General features: G+C 34.3%; 2 protein-coding genes across 4 annotated transcripts; one reads left to right on the top strand and one right to left on the bottom strand.

The window, feature by feature from the left end:
- Window positions 1-1337: 1337 nt before the first annotated feature.
- Window positions 1338-22836, top strand: LOC124426473 (fibrillin-2-like). 3 transcript variants are annotated; one of them, XM_046968206.1, is made up of 41 exons: window positions 1338-1582; window positions 3050-3729; window positions 9055-9137; window positions 9692-9796; window positions 9878-10012; window positions 10123-10410; window positions 10758-11006; window positions 11088-11243; window positions 11472-11756; window positions 11867-11989; window positions 12082-12330; window positions 12415-12534; window positions 12705-12920; window positions 13019-13218; window positions 13293-13473; window positions 13545-13850; window positions 13927-14268; window positions 14399-14524; window positions 14623-14956; window positions 15055-15221; window positions 15297-15625; window positions 15757-16183; window positions 16283-16636; window positions 16722-16835; window positions 16909-17067; window positions 17151-17365; window positions 17444-17801; window positions 17920-18065; window positions 18130-18238; window positions 18300-18578; window positions 18680-19105; window positions 19180-19428; window positions 19650-19853; window positions 19957-20082; window positions 20160-20399; window positions 20517-20689; window positions 20761-20955; window positions 21050-21154; window positions 21237-21389; window positions 21536-21739; window positions 21808-22836. In XM_046968206.1, exons 2-41 carry the CDS (start codon window positions 3551-3553, stop codon window positions 22027-22029), a joined length of 8631 nt encoding a protein of 2876 aa, XP_046824162.1. In that variant the 5' UTR covers window positions 1338-1582; window positions 3050-3550; the 3' UTR covers window positions 22030-22836. The 3 variants fall into 3 exon arrangements, with proteins under 3 accessions (XP_046824162.1, XP_046824161.1, XP_046824160.1); XM_046968205.1 differs by having other exon boundaries at window positions 1338-2013; XM_046968204.1 differs by having other exon boundaries at window positions 1338-2013; window positions 2963-3729.
- A 296-nt stretch (window positions 22837-23132) lies between these two features.
- Window positions 23133-24604, bottom strand: LOC124426758 (galactose mutarotase-like). Its single transcript, XM_046968837.1, has 3 exons — window positions 24123-24604; window positions 23816-24057; window positions 23133-23726 (listed from the first exon to the last, which is right to left on the bottom strand). The coding sequence occupies exons 1-3, from the start codon at window positions 24300-24302 to the stop codon at window positions 23573-23575; spliced, it is 576 nt and encodes a 191-aa protein (XP_046824793.1). The 5' UTR covers window positions 24303-24604; the 3' UTR covers window positions 23133-23572.
- Between the last annotated feature and the right edge of the window lie 2511 nt (window positions 24605-27115).

The raw sequence follows: 27115 nt of genomic DNA, 5'->3' as shown, positions 1-27115 counted from the left end.
TTCTTTTTTTGGTCTTTTTTGTTCCTCTGTTTTTTTTTTTTTTTTTTATTTTTTTTCTCTCTTTTTCCATCTTCAATTAATTATAATATTACAAAGTAAATCGACGGATTGTAAAATAATTTCTATTTAAATGGCAATACTCTATGAAATCTTTATTTTAATATGTTAATTCAATTCAGCCTTCTCTCGGACGGATTTATTGGTCCAGAACCAAAAGGTCAATGTCACTAGTATTTCTTAATCAAAACTTCGACGTTTTGATAAAGAATATTGCGAAAGTATTCTTCGGCCTACTTTCCGTACCTACATTACTATAATTCTTCTTCTAATATTCTAATGTAGAACGATCTCTATTATAAAACTTTAATGTTATCGTATAAAATATTACTATCACGATAAGACGACTCTGGGCTTTTGATATTTAACGAAAGAACAACGAACCGAGTGTGTACAATTGTTTATTTATCAGACTGACGTTTGTTTTTCGCGTTTGTAATACGATTCGTTCATGTATAGGGAATTATGACAAAAAAGTATTCTCAAGATGACCATGGCCCAAGATAAGAAAGTCTCGTTTCTAAACATCTATTTGACCTATATTTCTTATTTAAATAAGAAGAAGATCGAGAAGCAATGTACGCCTTTTTATTGCATAACATTTATCTTCACATTAATCAGTTTAGATTGATGTTTTAGACAGCATCAATATCGTTCATTTTTCTTTTTTCTTTTTTAGTTTTCTTTTCTATCTTTCTTTCTTTTTCTTTTTCTTTTTCTTTTTCTTTCCTTATCGTGCGAATACGTACGCGTGCCCGTTTATAATTCGTATTAGGCTGCGTTCAAGTATGCTAAAAGAAAGACAAAGAGACAGAGACAGAAAAAGAGAGAGAGAGAGAGAGAGAGAGAGAGAGAGCTATAGAAAGAACGATAGAAAGAGATGTTGATACATGCATCCCGAACGTTGACAAGAAGATGGTAGAAGAAGGGTTGAGAGCATCGTCTTCGTTCGAAGGAAGGGGAAAATTAGAGAGAGAGAGAGAGAGAGAGAATAAGATGGAAAGGGAAAGAAGTAGTATACGTGTGAGCGTGATAAAGAGAATAAAAGTGAGCGTAAGAGCGAGAGAAAGAGAGAGAGGGAAAGATGCTGGAGAGACTTCTCTCTGGATGAGCCCTCTCTCGGAGTATCTTGTCTACGGCGATTTGCTGCTCCAGTCTCGCGCCGAGTCCCGTCGGCGCATCTCTTTTCGTCCTTCTGTCTCTTCGATCTATCTATCTGTCTCTTTCTCTCCTCTCTATTTCTTTTTCTCTCTTTTTCTCTCTCTCTCTCTCTCCCTCCCTCCCTCCCTCTCTCTCTCTTTCTCTTTCTCTTTCTCTTTCTCTCTCTCTCTCTCTCTCTCTTTCTGTCTGTCTCTCTTTCTCTCTGTCTCTTTTTCTCTCTCACTGTCTTTCTTTCTCTCTCGCACGCGCGATCGAGAGAAGAAACGCGCGCGTTTTTCGTCACGTTTGAGAAAAAAATCTTTTCCGATTTCGTATCATCATCCATCGTCGATCCAATAACGATCGAATCGATTTTTAGTCTTATGTTAAAAGTTTTCTTTCGCTTTTTTTTTTCTCCCCTCCCCCCTTTTTTTTCTTTTTCTCCTGCTTTTTCTCGCCCATTCCTCGCCAGCTCAATCATCACACAAACGCATACACGCGCATGCACACACGCTTTTTTTACATTTTGTTCTTTACTTTCGTTCTCCTTCGTTTTTTGTCTTCCTCTTCTTCTTCTTTTTCTTCTTCTTCTTCTTTTTATTTTTCCTTTCTTTCCTTCTTTCTCTCGTTTTTGAAAAATATATAGAGGTATAAAAGATATATTATTATAGAAGGTTTAGCCACGTTTAAGTTGGGAAATATGAAGTTGATATTATAGTGAATTAGAGTTTGTTGTCGAACAAGACCGAAGATATTATTTTTTTTTTCTTTTTATTTGTGATCCTGTGAAATTAATTACGGTGCTCTACGATCAAGGTATCAATGATAATAAAGAAAGATATGTCATCCTTCAGGAAAGAAAAGGGATATTAAATATAGACGGAACGTTTTTTTTTTTTCTATTTTCCTTCTTTTTCTTTCTTCTTTTTTCTTTTTCTCGAAACACGACGCTCACGTCGCTCGTTGTCTCATATCGCTCGCTCCTAGCGGAAGTTATCGATCATTTTTTCCTTCTTTCTCTGTCTTTCTATTTTTCTCTCTTTCTCTTATTATTCTACAGATTAATAATCTCCCAACACCTACTCGCTTATCTTCTAACTCATTTTTCACGAAAAGTACTCGTAGAGAACTGAACCGAAGAAATTTGTCTCGAATCGATTTCTTTTCCTTTTTATTTGTTATCTTTCTTTCTCTTTCTCTCTCCCTTTTTCATTATATATATATATACATATATATATATATATATATATATATATATATATATATACAAGTTTTATGGCACTTTAATGACAGTGTTCGACCAGTCCTGCTTTTACGTTATGATAACGAGAGAAAGCCACGTTCGTGAATTTGCGAAGAACGTCATCGTGCCGTTTTAATTCTGTGTCTCGAACTTCATCTTTTCTTTCTCTCTCTCTCTCTCTCTCTCTCTTCCCATCTGCCCATCATTTTCTTTAGAAATATATTAGAACATGAAAAGAGAGAAGAGAAAAGAAGAAAGAACGATATATCGAATTAATTTCGCAAAACTCCTTCTGTTTTTCTTCTCTGACAAAAGGATGGGCAACGAGCTTCGCGTGTTGGATATTAATATCAGAAGATAATTCCGCCTATCTCATCGTACTAATTTGGTGCTTCCGGAACGTCCTCGTCTCTTATCTCTTTCTTTTTCTCTTTCTCCCTCTTCTCTTTCTCTCTCTCTCTCTCTCTCTCTCTCTCTCTCTCTCTCTCTCTCTCTCTCTCTCTCTCTCTCTCTCTCTCTTAGTCTTTCACAGATTCGAAGCAGCGACGGAATTCGCATAGTGACGATAAAATTAAAACAACGAGTGTGTCCTTTGAATTGAATTTCTAGTAGAGTGATTCAGCTGTACACCTGTTCGCGTTTGATATCCTTCGGAGAAGGAAAAAAAGGAAAAGAAAAAAGGACATAACGATGATGGGACCGTTCTTCGTGATTAAGTGCCAGAGAAAGGGACGATGATAATCATTTTAATAATAAATGTCTGCCTGTCGAAGGACTATCGAACGACGACGCTTGATCATTGAAAAGGACATCGAACATGAGTATTAATAAATGTATTCTCGTCTACGATCTATCGTAAGCCTAAACGATACGAAACTTTTCCTTGGGAGAATTGAAAGAGTGTAAAAAGAAAGTGAAGGAAGAAAGAGAAAAATAAAATACATAAAGAAGAAGAAGAAGAAGAAGAAGAAGAAAGAACAAAAAGAGAGAAGAGGAAAAAAAGAAAGGAAGAAAGATAGGAAAGAAGATAGAAAGGAAGATAGGAAGGAAGGAAGGTAAGAAAGAAGGAAGGAGAGGAATCGTTGATAGGAGAAGAAGAATTTGCGAACAATGTTACTCCGACGTGAAAGGAAACATCAAAGGAATGGACCCTCGTGGTTGTTGATCGTAGCTTCGGTCCTTCTTACGAGTCGAGTCATCGAAGAATGTAATGCGACGGGACAACGTTATAACACGCCTAGTCCTACGCAGGAGTTGGATAATACATTGCAAAGCGTACCACCGACTGGGTGAGTATAATATTTTCTTCCTATTCATCCTCTTAATTCTTCTTCGAATCCATCCTTCACCTTTGGTTACTTGAAATTATTCGAATCCCATCCTCGAATCGTTCGAATTAATGAATTATGACTTGTCATATTTGTTATAGTCGAAAAGCTCGAAATGCGAGCCTATATTATCGATTTTATCTTATACGATAGAATCCTCTTTCATCAATGACGAATTAAGATTCATTTTTAAAATTAAATATGAAAAAGAAGTAATGATTATATTTATATATATATATATATATATATATATATATATATATATATATATATATATATATATAGACTTAAGATGAAGTGTTTTTTTTTTCTATCTATAATAAGAACGTCGAGGGCCTAGGCCTCGTTTAATGTTTTAAGATAAGTTTGTGATTCATCATATTTTAAGAGAATTCTTAATGACTATTACGCGAGGCACTTAATTACTAAAGCAGATCTTTGTCGAGACTGTCTTGTAGCCTTTATATTTTTGGCTAATGTAGATGGATTTACCCTGGAGGGTAATGAAAATCGCTTTGATGAAAAAGTTGAATGACGTAACACGTAGTCGTGACTCTTAATTTGTCTTACATAGGATGTCTACCACGTGTCGTTTGCATCTATTATAATATATCATTGATTTTTTCTTTTTCTCTCTCTTTTTTTTTTCTTTTTCTTTTAAACGTCTTCACAATGTAAACCTTTCGAAATGATAATTATATTAAATGAGATAATCGACCGAGTCATTTTAATGATATCTTTTAATATTATAATTTGTATTTAATTAAGCTAAATTTCGATCGTAAATCGATGATTAAACGTTTCTTCAATTTTTCTTTTTATATATATATATATATATATGTATGTATATATTTTTTTTTCTTGCAAAAAAGCAAACTCTTGATTGCTCTTTATATTTATCTTAAAATCGTTCGAAGAATTCGGAAGCAAATTCGCTATTCGTTCTTTCTTTACCGTGTTTTTCTTGACTTAGCGAATTGCGCGTTCCAAACTCTGATAACTTCTAATTGGGTTATCGCGGTGTTACGTTACAGCGCTTCGTTGAATTCTACTTGCTCGACAATTCACTTTTTTTTTTGCACCAAAAGTGAAGCGGGAGGGGCCGATAAAGCGGTGCACTCCGCGTCTCCATTGTCTTCCCACGCGTTTCCCACTTTACCAAAGAGAACAACGAGATCTTAAACGCGATCGGTAATTCGAGACAAACGTAATATGGATTTAGTGAGAAGGATTGGTAAGGGAAGGGAGGGGCGACGGGGGTGCGACGGCAGCGGGTCTTAGCGTAAAAACGGAAACAATTGTCCGTATAAATGGAAAAAGACGTCTAAAGGAATTTAGCAAAATCGTTGGATCTAGAACGATCTTAAAGGGACTTTAATAAATTGAAGAGAAAAGAGGACAAAGTTCTGATATAGATGATATCGTAAAATTAAGTCTTTGTAAATCTTTGATATCATTCAACGTATACATTATAAATAAATCTCGCATATATCGTACGTATATAATATAAATATAAAGTGACAATTAATAACGATACATCGATATTTTATTTGAAACATAAGGATCAAAAAGAAATTTATAAAAATAATGATTAAAACGATAGAACGTTAAGATACAGATGACAAAATCAATGATACAGATGACAAATTTTTTATCAAAAAATTATATTTGTTTTTTCTATTATATATTTTTTAATAATATTCTATTATATATATATATATATATCTTATATATTAATTTATTCCAATACGTGTATAAGCGTAAAATCGATTGAGATACGTTATTATTGACTCGTATCTCGTAAAAATGAAACTCTGCGGTGTTTTTCTTTCTCTCTTTATTTTCGCCGCACAAAAGCCACCAACTCTCCGAGGCGTTAGCCACTCTCGGTGAAAAGTATTCAGCATTAACTGAAGATATCGTATAACTGGGACCAGAAGAACTAGTTTGTTACGGTAAAAGATTCTTGGCAGCTCATTGCATGCGGTAGCACCGCGATCTATGTATGTACGTAGATCTCTCTTCTCGACGACATCCTCCTCTTCCTCGTCGACAACGACAACGACAACGACAACGACGACGATTCACGATACCCTAGCGCTAATATAAAGACAGAAAGTTGTCGATCCCACTGATTTCACTTCGTCAGAAAATATATAGCTCTTTCGTGGATGATCGCTAATGAAAATATAAATCAATGTTGAATATCTTGTTTTTATTTTTTCTTTTCCTTTTTTTTTCTCCTTTTCTTTTTTTCTTTTTTCTTATTCTTCTTTCCTTGACTTTTTTTAACATTTATCATATTCGAAGGAAAACGAATATTGTAAAACATTTTCTTTATATTTTATTTATTAATGAGATTAAAATCTCTTACGATTAAATTAACATATTCAACAATAATACTGTATTAGATAATGAAAGAGTTTATTATATAGGAATAATTTTCATTTGTCGATCTCGTAGCAAGTTAATCGATATCAAGGAAGTCATTTATTTCATTTTATTTCAAGAAAAAAAAAAATTAGAAATAAATATGTTTGACGTTACTGCGTAAAGGCACGAGTTTATCTATTATTAACTGCTGACTTTGGTATGCATTTACAATGATCCGATCTTTCCCAACACATTTTTCACTTTGTACTTATTTATCTTCTCGTGTGTCATGCCATGTGAATCGAAGGCGACACGTGTTAATTATCCCGTTGATCGCGATCTTTCGCTATGTAAAACATTCTAATTGATAGTAGTAACGCGATACGCTTAAACGAATAAAGTATTACTAATGAGCTCGACTAAACTAAGAGATAATTGAACTAATCGTTAGACATCATAAAGAGCATTAAATTTAATGCACATTGATTCGAACTCATTATATTTCAACACAAAATTATTATTTAATTCGTTATTAAATCGATATTCCAATAATTATATAATATTAATTATAAAAAGTGTATCTTCTTTACGAATTAGCGATGTATGTAGAAGATCAAAAATATAGATGATTTAATTCTTTTATCTTTATGTACATTAATATAACAATTCTCTTTCTCTCTCTCTCCCTCTCTCTCTCTCTCTCTCTCTCTCTCTCTCTCTCTCTCTCTTTGCTTTGACATTATTTCTAGTAGACGAATGACAAATAATTAGTCACACATGTTTTCAACTTGAGCGAAAATAATGTGAAACGAACGGAATGATAATAAGAAAAAGAAAAAAAAGAAACGAGAACAAATTTACTTCGTTCCACGGGATTAGAAACGTCGTTAGAATAAAAGTAGACTTTAATCTGACTTGAATAAAATGTTATCGCTGCTTGTATCTAACCGCAAATTCCTAGAAATATGAGTATTTCGATCGAAACGAAATGATCTTCTCGATACATATATATATATATATATATAAAGAAAAAAGAGAAAAGAAAAGTTAAAAGTTACTTGTTATCTTAGGCTAAGGATCGTATCGGTGTGAAATGTAAATGCCGTGAAACGTTTCACCCCCCTTCCCTCCCTGCCCTCCCACCTTTAACACTTTGCTCTTTCACTTCCTCTCGCATGATATTACGTAAAACGTAGTTTAAACCAATCTAAGTGGCAGACTAACCATGAATAATTATGTAAGTGGCAGTCCTATTAAGCGTAAAATAGACCCTATCCTATTTTGGAACGTCCTACGATGATTACTCATGGAATAATGAATGGATAGGTCTAAAAAGTTCGTAGGATTAATTCGATTGATCGATCCTCAAAAATTTTCTCCATTCAATGAGTTGTAATTTATTTAATTATTATTATATTATAATTCAAATTATATATATATATATATATATATATATATATACACATATATTTTTATTTTAAAATTGTACAGGATGTTATATTTTATTTTTCTCAGAGAGGCTATATTCTTATACATCTTAGACATAGCTTCTTTGGTAACGCCATTTCTCAACTTTAATCGCAATGCACTCGCCTTTTGATCGCTTTAATTCTAATTGCTCCGTAATGGACTAACTCGGCTCAACGCAGTGAACGCTTAAACGCTATTACACGCACTTTTCAATTGAACCTTTGAACCGGCCTCACCCACGCGTTATAAATAAATGTTTCTTAGATTAAACCAATGATCGTTAATTAAGAAGGTAAACGAGTATTATCGGGTGAAATTCTCGTATTGGAAGTTCCGATGATAACATCGAAAAGTTAAGAAATTTTTAAGAGAAATAAGACATCAACACAGCTCCGTTTTATTTCGTATAATATGAACATTGATTTTAGCCTTGGGCCCCGTTAACCAAGGGTATTATTACGGTCGGGTGTTAAAATTATGTTCTGACTAGCGGTTTACGTTCCGCTACGTGTCGATCAATGCATTCGAACCAGTATATAAATTTAATAATGAACCGATTCCCTGTACATCGTTGAATCTGCATACAGATTGGATCAAAAGTTTCGACGGAGAGAGTTACATACATACATACATACATACATACATACATACATAGATCCTCCTTTATGATTTCATTCAAGATGAAAATCTGATCGAAATAAAAAACAAAAAGAGACAAAAAAGAAAGATCTTAGAAAGAAACTCAATGATTTCGTAACGATTTCTAATCGTTTATATAAATATATAAATTATACGATTAAAACGATCCTATAGAAAAATATAAAAAAAAAAAAAAAGAAAGAAAAAAAGAAAGAAAATCTAAGTTCGCTCGATCTTCTTCCATGATCGTTTGTTCTAATGAAAATCATGAAGGAAAAAGGAAGAAGAAAAGAAAAATTCGAAAAAAAAAACGTGGAAAACTTTTCGCGGTTCGTTGAAACGAAATGGAACAGCGGGAAAATCGGCGGCGCCAAGGCGCATAAGTGGAACTACTTAGAGGCGGTCTATAGCAGCTGACGTTAATTATGAGCCGCATGATGTGAATGCCCGCCTTGTTCCGAGGTGGTACTCCGCTCTCTTCTCATTCTTTCACCCTTCTTCTTCTTTTTCTTCTACTACTTCTCCTTCTTCTCCTTTTTCCTTTCTCTTTTCATTTCTTACGAAAAACAAAAAAAAAAAAGAAAAGAAGAAAGATAAAAGAGAGAGAGAAAGAAAAAGAAAAAAGAAGTATCTTATTTCCGCCTTTTCTTAGATGAATCTCTCAAGTGTTTCTTCGTAGGATATTAAGGAATTCGATTTAAATTAAATCATTATTGAAATTTGTTCACATTGAGACGAATCGATTGATTTCTTTTATATCGTACGAATGAAATGATTTAGATTTTAATTTTACATCATTTATAGGCCTAACGTGTGCAGATCAAGGTTCAAGAATTATTGTTGTCCAGGATGGACGAAGAAACCGGAAACGGGACTATGCGTTATTCGTAAGTACGATCGTAAAAGTTTTTTCGATTATTTAATAATGTCTAAGTATATAAAGGATATATCTGTACGATAATCGAGTAATAACAAAGAGAATAGAGATACGTTTTACGTTACGTCAAATTATAGTATATCTAATTAAAATTAAATTTCTAATTTCGTGATCTTTATTATACTTTTGTCCGTTCATGTGTTTGTATAAGCTCTTCGCTAGATTTAAAGAACGTATGTACATGGAACTATTATTAAGATCGCATAACCGGTCATCTATCATTACTACTGGATCGAGTTTGCTTCTACAAGATGATAATTGCGTAATTACGTAACGGATAAATGAGTATCTATGCTACATAACCGATCGTTTCTTCGAACGAAACTGGTTTAATGGCCTGTTACATGAGGGTTTCCTATTGATCGCATTGTCTCCTCTACGATCATAATTCGATTGGCCTTATACGATATAACGAATATGAAACTCTAATTGAGAAGATCACATCAGAAGTTGAAATCAAATATCATGTATTATCTTGATAACAATGATCACCAATATTTTTAGCTGTATGTACAAGGAGATGCGGTACGGGAAGATGCATAAGACCAAACATTTGTCTCTGTGAGGGTGGTACCGTGGCATCTACTTGTGGTACGATAACAACGAAATGTAAGACATTTCAAATTGAAAAATTAAATCTTTCAAAAAAAGTATCACTATGAATTAAAAATTATTATATTATATTGACAGTAACGACTCATGAAAGTAACAGTAATGTTGATCGAGGAGAATCAGGTAGATGTAGAGTGCAATGTATCAATGGTAATTGTGTCGATGGGAGATGTCAATGTCGAAATGGATATCAGGGAGAGTTTTGTAACGAGCGTTAGTATCGACATTTTATTTTCTTTGTAATATTATATTAATCATTTCGTTCATTCGAAAACGATTAATCGATTGCGTTAATTAATTTATTTTTTTTTTCTTCTTTTCAGCCATATGTCGAGAACCTTGTTTGAATCAAGGTAGATGTATTGGTCCGGATCGTTGCGCATGCATCTATGGATACACCGGAAGACGTTGCGAAACAGATTACAGAACTGGTCCTTGTTATACGAAAGTAAAGAATGGGCAATGCTTGGCGAATCTACAGGGTGTCGTTTGTACGAGACAGTTGTGTTGCGCCACCGTTGGTAAAGGCTGGGGTCATCCTTGCGAAAGATGTCCCATGAGACTCGATTGCGAGTTGGGTTATTTAAAGACCAGTCAAGGTCAATGCGTAGGTACGACAAAATATATCATTTTTCGAATGTATCGTTAGAAGTAACATTTTTCAAAACAATATGATACTTTGTTATTCATGTCTAACCTCGGTTAAAGAAAAATGTGATTAAAAGAGAGAGAGAGAGAGAGAGAGAGAGAGAGAGAGGAGAAAAAGAGAAAAAGAGATCCGAGTTGGGTCAAATAAAATACGATTAGCCAATAAAGCAGAACGAAGCAATATAAATGAGTCTAAAATAATCATATATCACATATAATCATATATCTGCACTCGTACGATCTTTTAGACTTACGTCATACATCAATTACTATCAAAGTTCGAGATATATAATGCTAATTACTTATATAGATATCAACGAATGCGAGGCAATTCCGGGATTATGCGAAGGTGGAAAGTGTGTTAATACTCAAGGATCGTTCACTTGCGATTGTCCCGAAGGACAAGCTAGAGATCCCGAGACGAACGAGTGTAAGGATCGAGACGAGTGTCAAGAGGAAGGAATATGTGCTGATGGCCGATGTGTGAACACCAATGGTGGCTATTATTGCCTTTGTAATCCTGGATTCATACAGAGTCAAGATCGCAGATTTTGTATTGGTAATTGACTTTGAATCTTTTTCTATGACACCAATAATGTTTAACAATTATTAACATTTTATTCTTTAATGCTTACCGTAGATGGAAGACAAGGGCTTTGCTATACCGCAGTTAATAGAAATGGTCAATGCAAAAATAGATTAACTATGAGACTGAGCAAAAAGGATTGTTGCTGCGGCAAGAATATGGGTAAAGGATGGGGAGACGAATGTTTCATTTGTCCTAATACTGGAAGTGGTATGTATCGAATATGAATTTTTTTTTTTATAAATTATCTGATAACAATATTGTAAATAATCCGTAATATCCGTAATATATTCGTATTATCGAGAAATAAAAAAATGAAAAAAAAAAAAAAAATAAAAAAAAAATAAAAAAAAAAGAAAATAAAAAAACCCAAGAGAGAAGATAAAATATATATTACTATGACCGTAATTACATGTCCCCGTTATTATTCAATTGTAGAAGAATACAAAAGGCTTTGCGCTCAACAACCGCAACAATTCACGGTAATAAATGAGTGTGCCTTGAGACCTGAAATATGTGGTAAAGGCAAATGCGTCGATACGAAAGAAGGTTACGAATGCGAATGTTATCCTGGATTTACGAAGAAGAATGGTCGTTGCGAGGACATTGACGAGTGTCAATTAGGATACTGTCAAGGTGGTACTTGTCGAAATTATGAAGGAAGTTTTATTTGTCAATGTCCACCGGGATTCACTGTCTCAGGGGAGGGCAAATATTGTACGGGTTAGTATTTTTCTTTTTTTTTTTGTTTTATTTCTTTTCTGAAGAAATGAAAGTAATCGATGAAAGATTTAAAAGCAACATCATTTGATTTATATCGATTCGTTACGTAGATCACGATGAATGCCAAGATACTGGAATGTGCAATAATGGCCATTGCATCAATATGAATGGTTCCTTCAGATGCAAGTGCAACGACGGCTACACGTTATCGCCAACCAAAAATACGTGTATAGGTATAGAAGATATTTTATTTTTTTCTTTCCTTTTTCTTTTTCTGAGAATTTTTTTTTTTTTTGAATAAATATTGAAAACGTTTTTTTAACAGATATCAACGAGTGTACCGAGAATCCACGGATATGTTTGAATGGTCGTTGCGAGAATACACCAGGATCTTATCACTGTATTTGTCAGTCAGGATTTACACCTTCAAGAGACAACACATTTTGCGTGGATATGGATGAGTGTTCTACCAGTGGAATGTGCGAAAATGGAAAGTGCGTTAACATGGAGGGTTCCTTCAAATGCGTCTGTGATTCTGGCTTTCGTATTGGACCTGATCAAAGTCATTGTATAGGTATTGAAAGTCTATATTTATTGATATTTAATGACAATATCGAATATGTTGATTATTAATGGTCATTGTTTTATGATTAAATAGACATCGACGAATGTTTAAGTGCACCCTGCCAAAGTGGCCGCTGCATCAATACTCTTGGAAGTTTTCGATGCGAGTGTCATCCAGGATTTAATTTGGGACCCGATGGTAGATCCTGTTTAGGTAATTAATTTATATTAATCAGAAAAAAAAAAATATATATATATATATATATATATATATATTAATTTATACTAAATTATTTTATATATATATATAGAGAGAGAGAGAGAGAAAGAGAGAAGTAATTAACAACTAAAGCAATAAAATGAAAATTACATTCTATATTTTAGATACAAGAAGAGACCTTTGTTACTCGCAATACAGAGATGGTCTATGTTCTAATCCAACCTCAACGGCAGTGACTAAGTCGAGTTGCTGTTGTTGTACTATAATACTGGGACAACCTATGGGTTGGGGTAGCACCTGTCAACCTTGCCCTTTACCCGGTACATCAGAGTTTGATGCTTTATGTCCTCATGGTGCTGGGATGACATACAACGGCGATGGTAATTATCATGAACAAACATGACAAATCAATAATTCAAATACAAATAAATAATTGATACTTATACAAATTATATTTACGATCTTTCATATACAATAGACATAAACGAGTGTGCTCAAAATCCAAACATTTGTATAAATGGCGGTTGTGAAAATTTGATGGGTACTTATCGTTGTATTTGCGACAATGGTTATGAAGTCGATGCGACGGGAAAAATTTGTAGCGATATAAATGAATGCGAACTGGAGGAATCCTTGTGTAGTGGTGGCCAATGTCGGAACACACCTGGTGGCTATCAGGTAAATAAAAATTTACCTGATAAAAGATAATAATGAAATCGACTATTAGACTTATGTTTATTGAATTTTTATAGTGCATCTGTCCGACTGGCACAAGATTGAAAACGGAGAATCAAATGTGCGAGGACATCGACGAGTGCGAAGAATTAGGCCCAGACGTTTGTTTCAATGGAATATGTGTGAACGTTCCTGAATCATACGAATGCGAATGTTCTCCAGGCTATATACTTGACAATACTGGACATATTTGCATGGGTTAGTGATATAACTCGATCATTTCATATCTTTCCATTTAATATGATCTATGATATGTCGTATTACGTTAGACAATAGAAAAGGATCCTGCTGGACGAAAATGGTAGATGGTAGATGCGAGAACAATTTACCTAGAGTTGCTCTAAGATCAGAATGTTGTTGCTCCGTTGGAGTTGCTTGGGGAAGTCCTTGTGAAGTTTGCGACCATTCTCTTTGCGAATGTTCCAAAGGATACGCCAAAGTTGATGGTAAATCTTGTGTCGATGTTAACGAGTGCGAACTTAATGCTGGTATATGTAGAGGAGGTGGTACGTGTGTTAACACTGACGGATCATATCGTTGCGAGTGTCCACCTGGTTTGACTTTGGATCCGACTCGTTAGTATTGTTCTTCTCATCTCAATTTTTATAATGATAAAACTGTTTCTTCATCTTTTGTCGATATTCGATTTAGATACTACTTGCGTCGACACTAGAGAAGAAACTTGTTACTTGGAATATCGTCATGGTCAATGTTCAACGGCAATCGAAGGACACTTCTCCAAGAGTCTTTGTTGTTGTTCCGTTGGTCGTGCTTGGGGTAGCGAAAAATGTGAAGCTTGTCCGAAAATAGGAACACACGCTCATTCGGAATTATGTCCTAGAGGAAATGGATTTACCGAACGTCAGGATATTAACGAATGCGTTGAATTTCCTGGCATGTGTGTCAACGGTAGATGTAAGAATACCGTCGGTAGTTACAGTTGCAGGTGCAATCAAGGATTCGCTTTGGACGAACATGGCATCAAATGTAACGGTGAGTATATTAAAAATTATCTATTATAAGTAAAAAAAGTCTATTAATCTATTAATCTATAATCTATCTAATTAAAAATCTATTATAAGTAAAAAGTATAAATAAAATAATCGTGAGATAATATTCGTAGATATCGATGAGTGTGAGATTATGCACGGTGTATGTGGCAATGGTACATGTCGAAATACACCTGGCAATTTCCAATGCGACTGTAACTCTGGTTATCGTAGTAGTGACATTATGAAAATTTGTATGGGTAAGAGAATTTAATAATTTTTGTTTGATCTTTAATTAAAAAAAAAAAAAAAAAAAAAAAAAAGCAAGTATAGATTCTATAATTATTTTTGATTTTAGACATAAACGAATGCGAGGAGACTCAAGGCTTATGCAGAGGTGGTACCTGTGTGAATACCGAAGGTGGATTCAAATGTCAGTGTCCTCCAGGGCACGAGTTGAGTCCTGATAAAGATTCTTGCAAGGATATCGATGAGTGTTCTAGAACAAGTGGTATATGTTCCAATGGGATTTGTGAGAACATGATGGGGACTTATCAATGTATATGCGACGACGGTTATCAACAAACTGGACACAAATCTCATTGCGAGGATATAAATGAATGTCTCGTGAACAATGGTGGTTGCGAAGATATTTGTATAAATACACCTGGCAGTTTCTCCTGTTCGTGCGGGTAATTAAAGATGTTGCATTATAAATTGGTCGATAGGTTTAAAGAAAATAATTCGTACCAGGTTGACTTATATGTTTCCAAACAAATGTTGAACACAGTACGGGCTACGCGCTAAACTTGGACAGTCGTTCTTGTTCCGACGTGGACGAGTGTAAAGAAAATCCACGAATCTGTAACGGAGGGAAGTGCTCAAATATACCGGGTGGATACATTTGTACTTGCACGGAAGGATTATTACCTGGAAGGGATGGAGCGTCTTGTGTCGGTAAGTATTATTTAAAATAATCTTTTGCAACATTAAAAGAATATTATCTATCTATATTGAAAAATTTTCATTTAGACATCGACGAGTGCGTAACGCAACCACAAATCTGCGGTTTTGGAGAGTGTCATAATACGATTGGATCTTTCGAGTGTCGTTGCGAGGAAGGTTACTCTGTTAAGCCGGATGCAGGATCAGCGTGTACTGACGATGACGAATGTTTATTAAATGCTTATACTTGCAGTGAATTTGCCGAATGTCAAAATACTCAGGGTTCTTACGAATGTACTTGTCACGAAGGTTTCACTGGAAATGGTATCGAGTGTAGAGATATTAATGAATGTCTTACCAATAACGGTGGATGTGATTCTAATGCTCAATGCATTAATACCGAGGGTTCCTTCAAGGTAAAATTGATTTTTAAAATTATCTATAAATAAAATGTGATCTATTTAACAATATATAATTATTTATATACAATTAAACATGATAAATATGTTTGTGAAAATAAACGAGTTAATTAGAAAATGCGACGCAGTGCGTCTGCGATGCTGGTTTCAGGGGCGACGGTTATACATGTAAGGACATCGATGAGTGTGCAAACGATAATACTCTTTGCGAGAATGGTCATTGTTTGAATTATCCTGGTTCGTTTCGTTGCGAATGTGAAATGGGCTTTATGCATCCAGACGAGAACAACGAACAAGCTTGCGTTGACATAAACGAATGCGACATGTTCAGTAATCTTTGTGTCTTCGGTCGATGTGAAAACATTTTTGGTATGTTTCGTTGCGAATGTAACGAGGGATACAAGTTGGATGGTTCTGGTGGTAATTGCACGGATATCGACGAATGCGAGAGCCCACAGTCTTGTCAATATGGAACGTGTATAAATACTCAAGGAAAATATATATGTCAATGTCCGCCTCATTACGAATTGGTCGATGCTGGAAACGCTTGCGTCGGTAAGCTTGCATAATTGATATTCGAATCTCTTAAATAATAATTCACAGGGATCAATTTATATTCTATATTTATAACGACTGAATATAATGTTGTTTCAGATAGGCGCGACGGTTTCTGTTATGCCGGTTTCGAGCATGGTACCGGCAGACCACAATGTGTTTTCGAGATGTCAACGTCAGTAACAAAGGCAACGTGTTGTTGCAGCATTGGTACCGCTTGGGGTAATCGTTGCGAAGAATGTCCCAAGCCAGGGACGAAAGAATTCGAAGAACTCTGTCCTGGTGGTATGGGCTATAGGCCAAACCGTGTCACTGTCATATTGGAAGACATTAACGAGTGCGAGGAACATGAGAATATATGTCAGAATGGTCATTGCACTAATACCTTTGGCAGTTTTATGTGTTCTTGCAACGAGGGTTTCGTTCTGGACGACATGAAAACAAGCTGCGTCGGTAATGTCGATGGACGATCGTAATATCCTCATATGGAATTGTTCCTTTCTTTAAAAGGATTGATCCTCTTTAAAATGACTTTCAGATATAAACGAGTGCGCGTTACATCCGTACATATGTAGCGTGGGTCGTTGCATCAACGACCAGGGCAAGTATCACTGCGAGTGTCCCGAAGGCTATATAACCATGCCAGGAGGAAGTGCGTATTTGTAATAATTTATTCGCATTCGTATTTTCTTAATATATATTTTAACAAGATTAACTCATGACAGAGGAATGCGTCGACACAAGGAAAGAATCCTGTTATGTTAGCTATGAATCTGGTGAATGTTTCAATCCTATGGCTCAACCACAGACGAAAATGTTATGTTGCTGTTCAATGGGAGCAGCCTGGGGTAGTCCATGCGAAAGATGTCCATCCGAGAGGACACGTAATCGGCCAATCGATTATTCTTACAAATCTTTAATTAGTTAATTTTAATTGTAACATATAAACGAATTTATTATTATTTAGGTGAGCATGAAATTTTATGTGGATTGGTACCAGGCCAAATTATGAATCCGATAACTAATCACACTGAGGAAATCGACGAGTGTGCTCTTATGCCAACTATGTGTACTCACGGTCGTTGTTTGAACACGCCTGGCAGTTTCGAGTGTCAATGCGAACAAGGATATGTTTATGATCAGGATTCACATCAGTGTATCGATGAAAATGAATGCTTGCAAGTAAGATTTACATGATTATGTTTAAAGGAATATATTTATTTAATAATACTATTTTTAATTAAATATTATTTCGTATAGACACCAAATCCTTGTAGCGGTAATGCTCAGTGCATCAACCAACAAGGATATTTCGAATGTGTTTGTCCTGCGGGATATAAATTAGGTATCAGCCGACGAGATTGCATCGACATCGATGAATGTTTCGAGCGTTCTGGTATTTGCAATAACGCAGCTTGCAACAATCTACAGGGTAGCTTCCAATGCATTTGCCATTCTGGTTTTGCTTTGACTCATGATCGGGAAAATTGCGTTGACATCGACGAATGTCAACGAAATCCAAATATTTGTAATAATGGAACCTGCATAAATATTCTTGGTTCTTATAAATGTCAATGTTACGATGGTTTCAAGTTGAGCCCAAACAACGATTGCGCTGGTACGAATTACCTTGACTTTTCATTATAATATATTTCATTTATATCAAACGAATGCATTATAGATAGTTTAAAAAAAAAAAAAAGAAGCTAACAAAAAAACAAAAAATATTTGTTTAGACATCGACGAATGTAGGATAATGCCTTTCCTTTGTCGCAATGGTAGATGTCGTAACACTGTTGGTACTTTCATTTGCGAATGTGCCGATGGTTATATATTGGCTCAAGATAGACAACATTGTCGAGACGTCGACGAATGTCACGAGGTAATATTAGAAAATTTTAATGAGAATAATATAAGCGATTATAAAAATATTCTATGAACTTTAGATTCCCGGGTTGTGTCCATATCCAGGAAAATGTCAGAATTTAATGGGATCTTACATGTGTACTTGTCCACCCGGTTATGAATTGAACAGCGAAAGAAGAAGATGCGTTGGTACGTGTATTAATTATTATCATTAAATAATATTAATTATTAATTGTTATCCCATTTGTAGACATAGACGAGTGTCTAGAGACAATAGGTATCTGTGAAAACGGTCAATGTATTAACACAGACGGCGGTGTTATCTGTGAATGTCCAGTTGGCTTTCAATTAAGTGACAAACCTAATTCGATGAGATGCATTGACGTTAGGGAGGAACAATGTTATGATAGTTATAGACGTGGCCAATGCTCTTTCCCTCGGAAAGGTGGAATGACGAAGAAACATTGTTGTTGTACCATGGGTAAAGCTTGGGGGAAATATTGCGAGCAATGTCCACCAGAGAATAGTGGTAATTACAAAAAGAAAACAAAAATTTATCGTCATATATATGTATATTAAAGTGATAAAGATTATAAATGATAATGATTTCTCATAAATTTATTCATACAGAGGATTTTAGAAGATTGTGCCCAGAAGGAGTAGGTAGGGATGATACTGGTATTGATCTGAACGAATGTCTTTTTATGCCGGATGCATGTTCCGGTGGCGAGTGTATAAATACTGATGGATCCTTCCGATGCGAGTGTCCATCTGGTTACGTTTTGGACGAAACTGGAAGACGTTGCATTGACAATAACGAATGTTTAACAGTTCAGAATATTTGTGGCAATGGTACCTGTACCAATATAGATGGTGGCTTCGAATGTTCCTGTAACGAAGGTTTCACACCAGGTGTCAATCAGATCTGTGAGGATGTTAATGAGTGCCTTGAATTAGGTAACCAATGTGCCTTTAGATGTCATAATGCACCTGGATCGTTCAGGTGTATCTGTCCATACGGATATACTTTAGCTCCTGATGGAAGACACTGTATTGGTACGTTATAATAATCAATAAATTACTAATTAAAAAAAATCTTGACATCTCTATACTAAGTTTTGTTTGATCAGATGTCGACGAGTGTGCCACACCAGCGAACAATTGCAAATACCAATGTAAAAATCTTATCGGTACGTTCATGTGCATTTGTCCACCTGGATATCAACAAATTGGTACGGCCGATGAATGTAAGGACATTAACGAGTGCGCTATTAATTCTGGATTATGCAGACATGGACGTTGCGTCAATTTAGAAGGAAGTTATCAATGTTATTGTTACGATGGTTTTGAACAAAGTGCCGATGGAAAATCATGTATTGGTGAGATTACAATTACGTACTATCTATTTAAATCATTAATTTTGAAATCATGTTCCTGTATCATTTGCATTTCAATAATAAAATTATGATAAAAATGTAATTATTATCAATAATCAATACATATAAAGAGTACTTCTTTTATAACGATATGTTTGAACGATATATTAATCACGTAATGCGATTATTAATTTAAGAAAACTATTATTACGTTTCATGATCAGATCGTAGAGTTGGTTATTGTTTCCTACAAACGATCGGTGGTAGATGTACAGCAAGGACCTCAGAATTACGTACAGTGACTAAAGCGGATTGTTGTTGCACGATGGGTGCTGCATGGGGTCCACATTGTGAGATATGTCCTTCGAGAGACTCAGAAGATTACAATGAATTATGTTTGGACAAGGGTTTCTCTATAAATGGCCAAGGTAAATATTCATAATTAATTTTATTTCTATTTGATAAAAAAAGAAAAAAGAAACGAAAAAATATATTCGTCCCTTTTATTTAATAATATTATTTTTTATACAGATATCGATGAATGTAAGACGATACCGGATTTGTGTAGAAACGGAATATGCATTAACACATTGGGTTCCTACAGATGTATTTGCAACAAGGGATATAAGTCTGATAAATCGGGGGCACATTGCATAGGTATATAAAACATTTTTAAATATTGATTGATTTTATATTTAAACGACGATCAGAATTGATATTAAATATGATCATAGATGTGAACGAGTGCGAATTAACTCCCAAACCTTGCAAATATAATTGTCAAAACACTGAAGGAAGCTTTATATGTTCCTGTCCTGTCGGTTTCATATTAAATCCCGACGGGATCAGTTGTCGGGACATGGACGAATGTGCTACAGGAAATCATCTTTGTCAACAAAATTGTGTAAACACTCAAGGAAGCTACACCTGCGGTTGTCGCGAAGGATATACTCAAGATGGAGATGCTTGTCACGGTTTGTGATTGGACGATTTTTCTATTTGACTTTTTGATTTCATTGATGTTTGGTATATATATATATATAAAAAAAAAAAAAAAAAAAAAGAAACGAAACGAAAAATTTATTTTCTAGATATTGATGAGTGTGAACAACCAGGGACTTGTCCGAAACCGGGTACGTGCGTCAATACGCTTGGCAGTTTCCGATGTATCTGTCCCAGAGGATTTAAGCTCGATCAGTCTGGAAGATTTTGTACCGATAATAACGAATGTGCCGACGATAGTAATTGCGAGCATGGCTGTCAAGTATGTGAAAAATATCACGATATAAATGAATCGTCGATAATCGTTCTAAGATTTTTATAAATATTTTATAGAACTTTATGGGAAGTTATCGTTGCGGTTGTCCAGAAGGATTTGTTCAACATCTTTATTACAGTCAGTGCATAGACGAAAACGAATGTAGCAATTCACCGTGCGGTGAAAATACTTGTATTAACACTATTGGAAGTTACAAGTGTGGTTGCCCTGACGGTTATCAGTTTGATAATAATTTACAGATTTGCGTTCAAGTATGAAAATGATTCTTTGTGATTTTTATAAAAAAAGATTTCTTTGTTTTTTTTTTTTTTTTTTTTTTTTTTTGACACATCTTTATTTATTCAGGTCAGCGCAGGTTGTTTGGGATCTCCTTGTGCTTTTGGATGTACACCTAACGGAGCTAATGGTTTTATTTGCGGTTGTCCTACCGGTTATCAACGAATAGGACAAGTTCGTTATCAGTGATATTATTTAACCATTGCAATTATACTTGTTTCAATATTGTAATCATATTATTTTCTGTTTGATTTAGGGTCATTGTTTGTCTACGATTAATCCGTTATCTCAATCCAATTATGGAGAAGAAATTGGTAATGTACCAACTTATGTGATCAATCCGGATCCTTATCATATTCCACCGGCTGACGACAAAACTATTTCTACGGAAGGATGTTTCTCTTGCAAGGTCTTAACTCTACAGAGACATTTTCCTTTTTTTGTTTTTCATTTATTTATTTTATTTTTGTTTTCTTTTTTTTTTGTCATTATGATTAAAAAAAAAAAAAAAAAAAACAAAAGAAAGATATTTATAACGGCGATAAAATATTATAGATAAACGGTAAAGGAAGACGTAGAAGAGGCGCCCGAATCAGATCGGTTGACGAGGAGTTACAACAAAAACGAGACGAATTAATCAAGATACGAATAACTCGAAAAGCAAGAAGACATCATCATGGCGAGGAATACGTTATGAAGATAAGTTTGCGCCAGACGAAGCATAGAATGAGAATCATTAAGTTGCAACCTGCTATAAAGGTAATAAATAAGATTTATCTTGTATAAAAGTCATTACATTATTTATCGTTTGATTGATGATATTACAGGATGAAGAAATGGAATATACGATCGTTCGTGGTAACAAACATGAATATTTTGAAATTGCAAAGGATCATGGAATTTGGGCACTTCATTTCCGTAGTCGTTTGAAGAAACCAGGAGAATTCCGTGTAGTTATACATGGTCGTCCAAGAAACGGTATAACAGCGGAAAATGAAATTTGGGAGAAACCATTGACATTTAGAATTCATCTTATAGTAACCGAATGAAATAGATCAAATTATTTACTGACCGATGAATCCAGAAACAAACGATGCAAGCATTAACGTTCTCTTCACAATGAAACAGTATATTTAAATAACTCGTGTTGAGGACGTTGATCGATTAACATTATGATGATTTTAGGATTAGGTTTTAAGAATCAACGATATAATTTAATAATTTTATCTCTTTTTACTCGGTGGGCACGAGGGAGAACGGCGGAGAGGGGATAAAAAGGTAAAGGGCACACATCGTATCACAAATTTGATCGCAATTTTAAACGATAAAATTGATGCTATTAATTAACACTGCCAATAATTTAACTGATCGTACTCTCCAATGTGTTCAAAAAAAAAAAAAAAAACAAAAAAACAAAAAAACAAAAAAAAAGAAACAAAAAGAAAAAAAGAAAGAAAAAGAAAAGTGAAATGATCGAAAGAAAAAAAAATTGGTAATTTCGTGACTTCAACGTTTTTCTACGATAGTTATTACCAAAGTTGACACAGATCGTCACTGCCAATCGACATCTTTCTATGAGTTCTTATTGACAATAATACTTACTGCCCGTTATAATGAAAAATTCTTAATGATAGTAGTAACAATCGATTAGAGTTGTACAAACATTGAAGTCTTATTCTAATTGTAAGTAAAACAATAATTGTACACAGAAAACAGATTTTAGCTTATATATAAATATAATTTATGAAATTGTAGCATTAATGTAACACGAATGTAGGATATAATTTAGAATGATACGTAAAAGATAAAAAAAAAAAAGGAGACTTGATTTTCGTATGAATCAAGCTTCGAATGAATCAGTCTCTTATTTCATTCATTATGTGCCTTTATAATGATTTAAAAAGAATTATACACACATACACACATACACACACACATATATATATATATACACACATATATATATACATACATATATATATACATATATATATATACAAAAAAAAAGATATATACTTATGAAATAGCAATCATAAAAAAAGAAAAAATGTATCATGTCTAATTTTCGTGCCTACGTATTACCGAATAATTTTATAATAGAATTTAAGACAATTTCGTAAGAGTGCAGAGCGCTATAATTACACGCATTGTGAATAGAAGAAAAAAAAAAAAAAAAAACCGAGTCAATTTTGTACAGCCGATCAATGTTTCCTCTTCGATGATGAACTTCGATGGCAGTAAAAAAAGAAAAAAAACAAAAAGAAAGAAAGAAAGAAAAGAAGAAGAAGAAAAAGAAACCAAGAAAAAAGAAAAACAACTATAAATTAATCTTTGGTTAGCAAACCAAATTTATAGGACATATCATGGACGTAAACCTTACCAGGATAAAGAATACAAGAAGGAAAATTATCTATATTAATAGCGTTAGGATAATTTTGTGGGGATAGAACGAAAGCTCCGTGTCGGCGATACGGGACACCTTCTTTACCATAAATCGTCGAATTTGTTTGATTCTAAAACGAACATAAGGTATGATTGATTATCATTCGTTAAAATTTCTAATCGTTTAAATCAATAACTTCAAGTATCTTGTCATACCCTGTCGTCACAAAATTTTGGAATATAATTCTCCCAATCTGATGGATAAACGAGATCAGGATCGGGCAAATCATTTCCGGTATAAAATTGTAAGCCAGGATGATTGGAATAAATTTCTAAAGTCCTTCCTGATTCAGGATGTATGATCCTTCGATAGGAAAGAAGAAAAAAAAATTTATAATGATTAATCGTATCCAATGTGATCGATCGTGATAATAATATCGGATAAAAATTTACCTAGCATGGAATCGATAACACCAAGAGCTTGGACTGCAAATACATAGATTATGATTGTAACCTCCTCCTGGTACGCGATAAAGTGTTTCTTTGGTTAATTGTGTCGGTAAACGTAAATCGTAGACGGTATTCTCGACAGAACGAATAGCACCTGTCGGCAAATAGTTTTTTATATCCATGAACGTCCAACTATCGGCATTTATCGTTACAACGTGTTTTTTTAATTCTTTAGGACCCGCAGCCTAATTAGATCGAGATATTAACAATTATAAATATATACTATATTATCTTAGATGACATTCATTTATAATCTTACATGGCCGGCCAAATTTAATAAAGAATAATTGGTGATGTTAGCTGGTGTTGGCTCGGTAGCAGTGGCACGAATATTTATATGCAATTGATTATCGTCCGTCCAAGTATATTTAACTTGCGTCAACATATAACCGGGATAACCTTCTCTACCCGCAGGACTTAGATGAGACATGACCTGTTTTTTATTTTTTTTTACTTTTTTTTTTTACGATTAGAAAGATTCGAACGAACGGAATGATAAAAAAAAAAAGAAAAAAGAAATAACCAATTGGTTGTATTTATGATCTACCACTTGTTTGTTCAATATATATGAATTCCAATTAACGTTATCAAACCCAACTAATCCGCCATGGATATGATCCCTTTTACACTTGTCATTGATCGACAACGAATAGATTGTCTTCTGAATACGCATTTTACCATCGGCAACGCGATTCACTAAACGACCGATGATACTTCCTGTATACCTGTTCTCCAAATATCCTGATTACGTTGTCATTGAAAGTAAAAAAATATTGTATCGATTTCTAAATCTAATCAGACGCGAAGAAACGATCTTACCGTTCATATTATCAAATCCTAATACAACGTCACCTAATACGCCTTTCTTGTTAGGTACTTTGATAGATTGTATTCCCGCTCCCCAGGATATCAATCGAACCGTTGCCTTCTGTTTATTCGTCATGGTATATCTATTGTGTGGTGAAAAATTTGTTTGAAAAACGTTGGATACTTTTTATTATTATTATTTTTTTTTATCTTTTTTTTTTTTTTATTATTAATAATACAAAAAATTCAAAAGAAGAAAGAATACCTTCTAACTATCTCGTAAGATCTTCCATATTCTTTAATATCTGGCCTTGGTACAAAACCAAAGCCATCCTCTTGGATGGAAGTATTTTCGGCGGCCATTTTACTAGGTTAGGTAGCTTGATAAATTTCTTCAATAGCATATCTTCGAGTAAAAAATTGAAATTAAAATAAATATTATTTAGCATTGGCACAATCAACGTTTGAAGATTTGAATTTCCATGTACTTTGTTCTACCGTTAAAACGATTAATTTAAAAAGATTGAAAAGTCATAAGAGAGACGACGATTAACGGACAGAAAATTTCATGCGACTCATTTCACTCGGCAAAAAGGGCGAAATCGAGGGGGCATGAAATCGACTGTCTAGCGACAGAGAAAAATCCCATTTATATTAAAAGCTAGGCTCGTTCTCTTGGAAAGTAATTAAATCGTGTCGCATACGCGCGTAAACGAGTTTCACGGGAGAGCGACTCGATAATATCCGTCGTGCTTTTTACATTTTCGAGGCACTTTAATCACCGACCGCGCAAGAATCGAATCGAATCAAATCAATGGAGAGAAAAAGAGAAAGAGAAAGAGAAGAGAGAAAAAGGGGGGATATATATGCGTGTCTATATACATATATATATATATATATATATATATATATATATATATATATATATATATATATAGGGTGTTCCAGGTATCTGATAATTTTATAGTAAACAAATAATTTCGAAATAAAAAATATATTTATAATTTTATCTATTCTTTCAAAAAATTAATTTACTTTTTCTTTATCGAAAACAAAACATAGTGCAAAAAAATTTTTCCTACCTTTTATTTTACGAATCGTTGAATTATTTATGGGGTACACCCTACTTATATATATATATATATACTTTCAATTTTATATATATATATATATATATAAAATTTCAATTATCGAATTTCCACTACTATCGACGTTTCAATCGATCATTTCAAAAAAAAAAAAAAAGAAAAAAAAAAGGAAGAAAATTACAAGAGAAAAGAAAGAAAGAAAAAATAGCTGAGTCTCCTTTAATGGCCGTAATAATGTCTCGAATCGTAAATCTCGATTACATGGAAATATTTCGAGGCTTCGGAAACACTCGGTAGAAATAATCACATTAATGGCATCGCCGGCTAAAAAGACAGTGGATACATTGCGATTCAAGTCTGTCTCGTGGTTCTACAACGTTCGTGAGCACCCTCGATGAATGCTACGAAAGTGTGCTTCCCCTCTTCCCCCGTTCTACACCCCCTCCACAATCCCCTTATCCTTCCAGCCCACGTTCAACATCACACTGTCTCTTTCTCTCTTTATATTTCTTTTTCTCTTTCTCTTTCTCTTTCTCTTTCTTCTCTTCAGCTCAACGAAGCATAATGTTCCACCTACGCGATGGCTAAGGTATAACAGTAGAGATCTCAACGTTGTCGTACTTACTCGCCTACCAACTCTACTCTCATGTTTTCTTCGCGACAATACATAATACCATTCTGTCGCGGTAACGGCGACAATGAACGCGCACGTTCTCCTAGAAAATAATTATCTTAATGTCGACGAGCCAACAACGACGAATGGAAACGACGACTATGACGACGGGGCCTTCTTGGAGAACTCACGAATTCGTCCTCGCTCGTTTTGAACAATACCTCGACGAATGTCACACGCCTTGTGTTCCTTCTTCTGAGTCCCTCCCCCTTTTCAACGTAGGGAATACTATGCGACATCCTAAACCCCCCCCCCGCAACCATACATTCACTACCCCACAACCCCATCGTAATTTCTTGACACAGAAAGAAGATGAATGATTATTTGAATATACTTTATCTCGTTTTGTTATATACGAACAAAAAGATAAATAAGAATATAAAAAGACAAGGTACGAATATCTAATGATTATTTGTGAAATAAATTTCAATCGATAATATCCTCAGATAATAATTATTACTTAAACGTATATACAGTACGAGAGTTCTTGTCGATAATGATTTTAGTATTGAAAGAAAAAAAAAAAAAAAAGAAAGAAAAACAAAAAAAAATAAAAAAAAGCAAAAAAAAGAAAAAGAAAAACTTATTGGAAAATTTTATTTAAACAATTCATCCGTAGATGGTACACAATCGGTTTTACTTTTTACACAAGATATCATTGCTGAGTTCCGCTAG

This window comes from Vespa crabro, chromosome 9, assembly GCF_910589235.1.
Source record: "Vespa crabro chromosome 9, iyVesCrab1.2, whole genome shotgun sequence".
NCBI lineage: Eukaryota > Metazoa > Arthropoda > Insecta > Hymenoptera > Vespidae > Vespa > Vespa crabro.
This window is presented reverse-complemented; position numbering and strand designations above follow the sequence as displayed.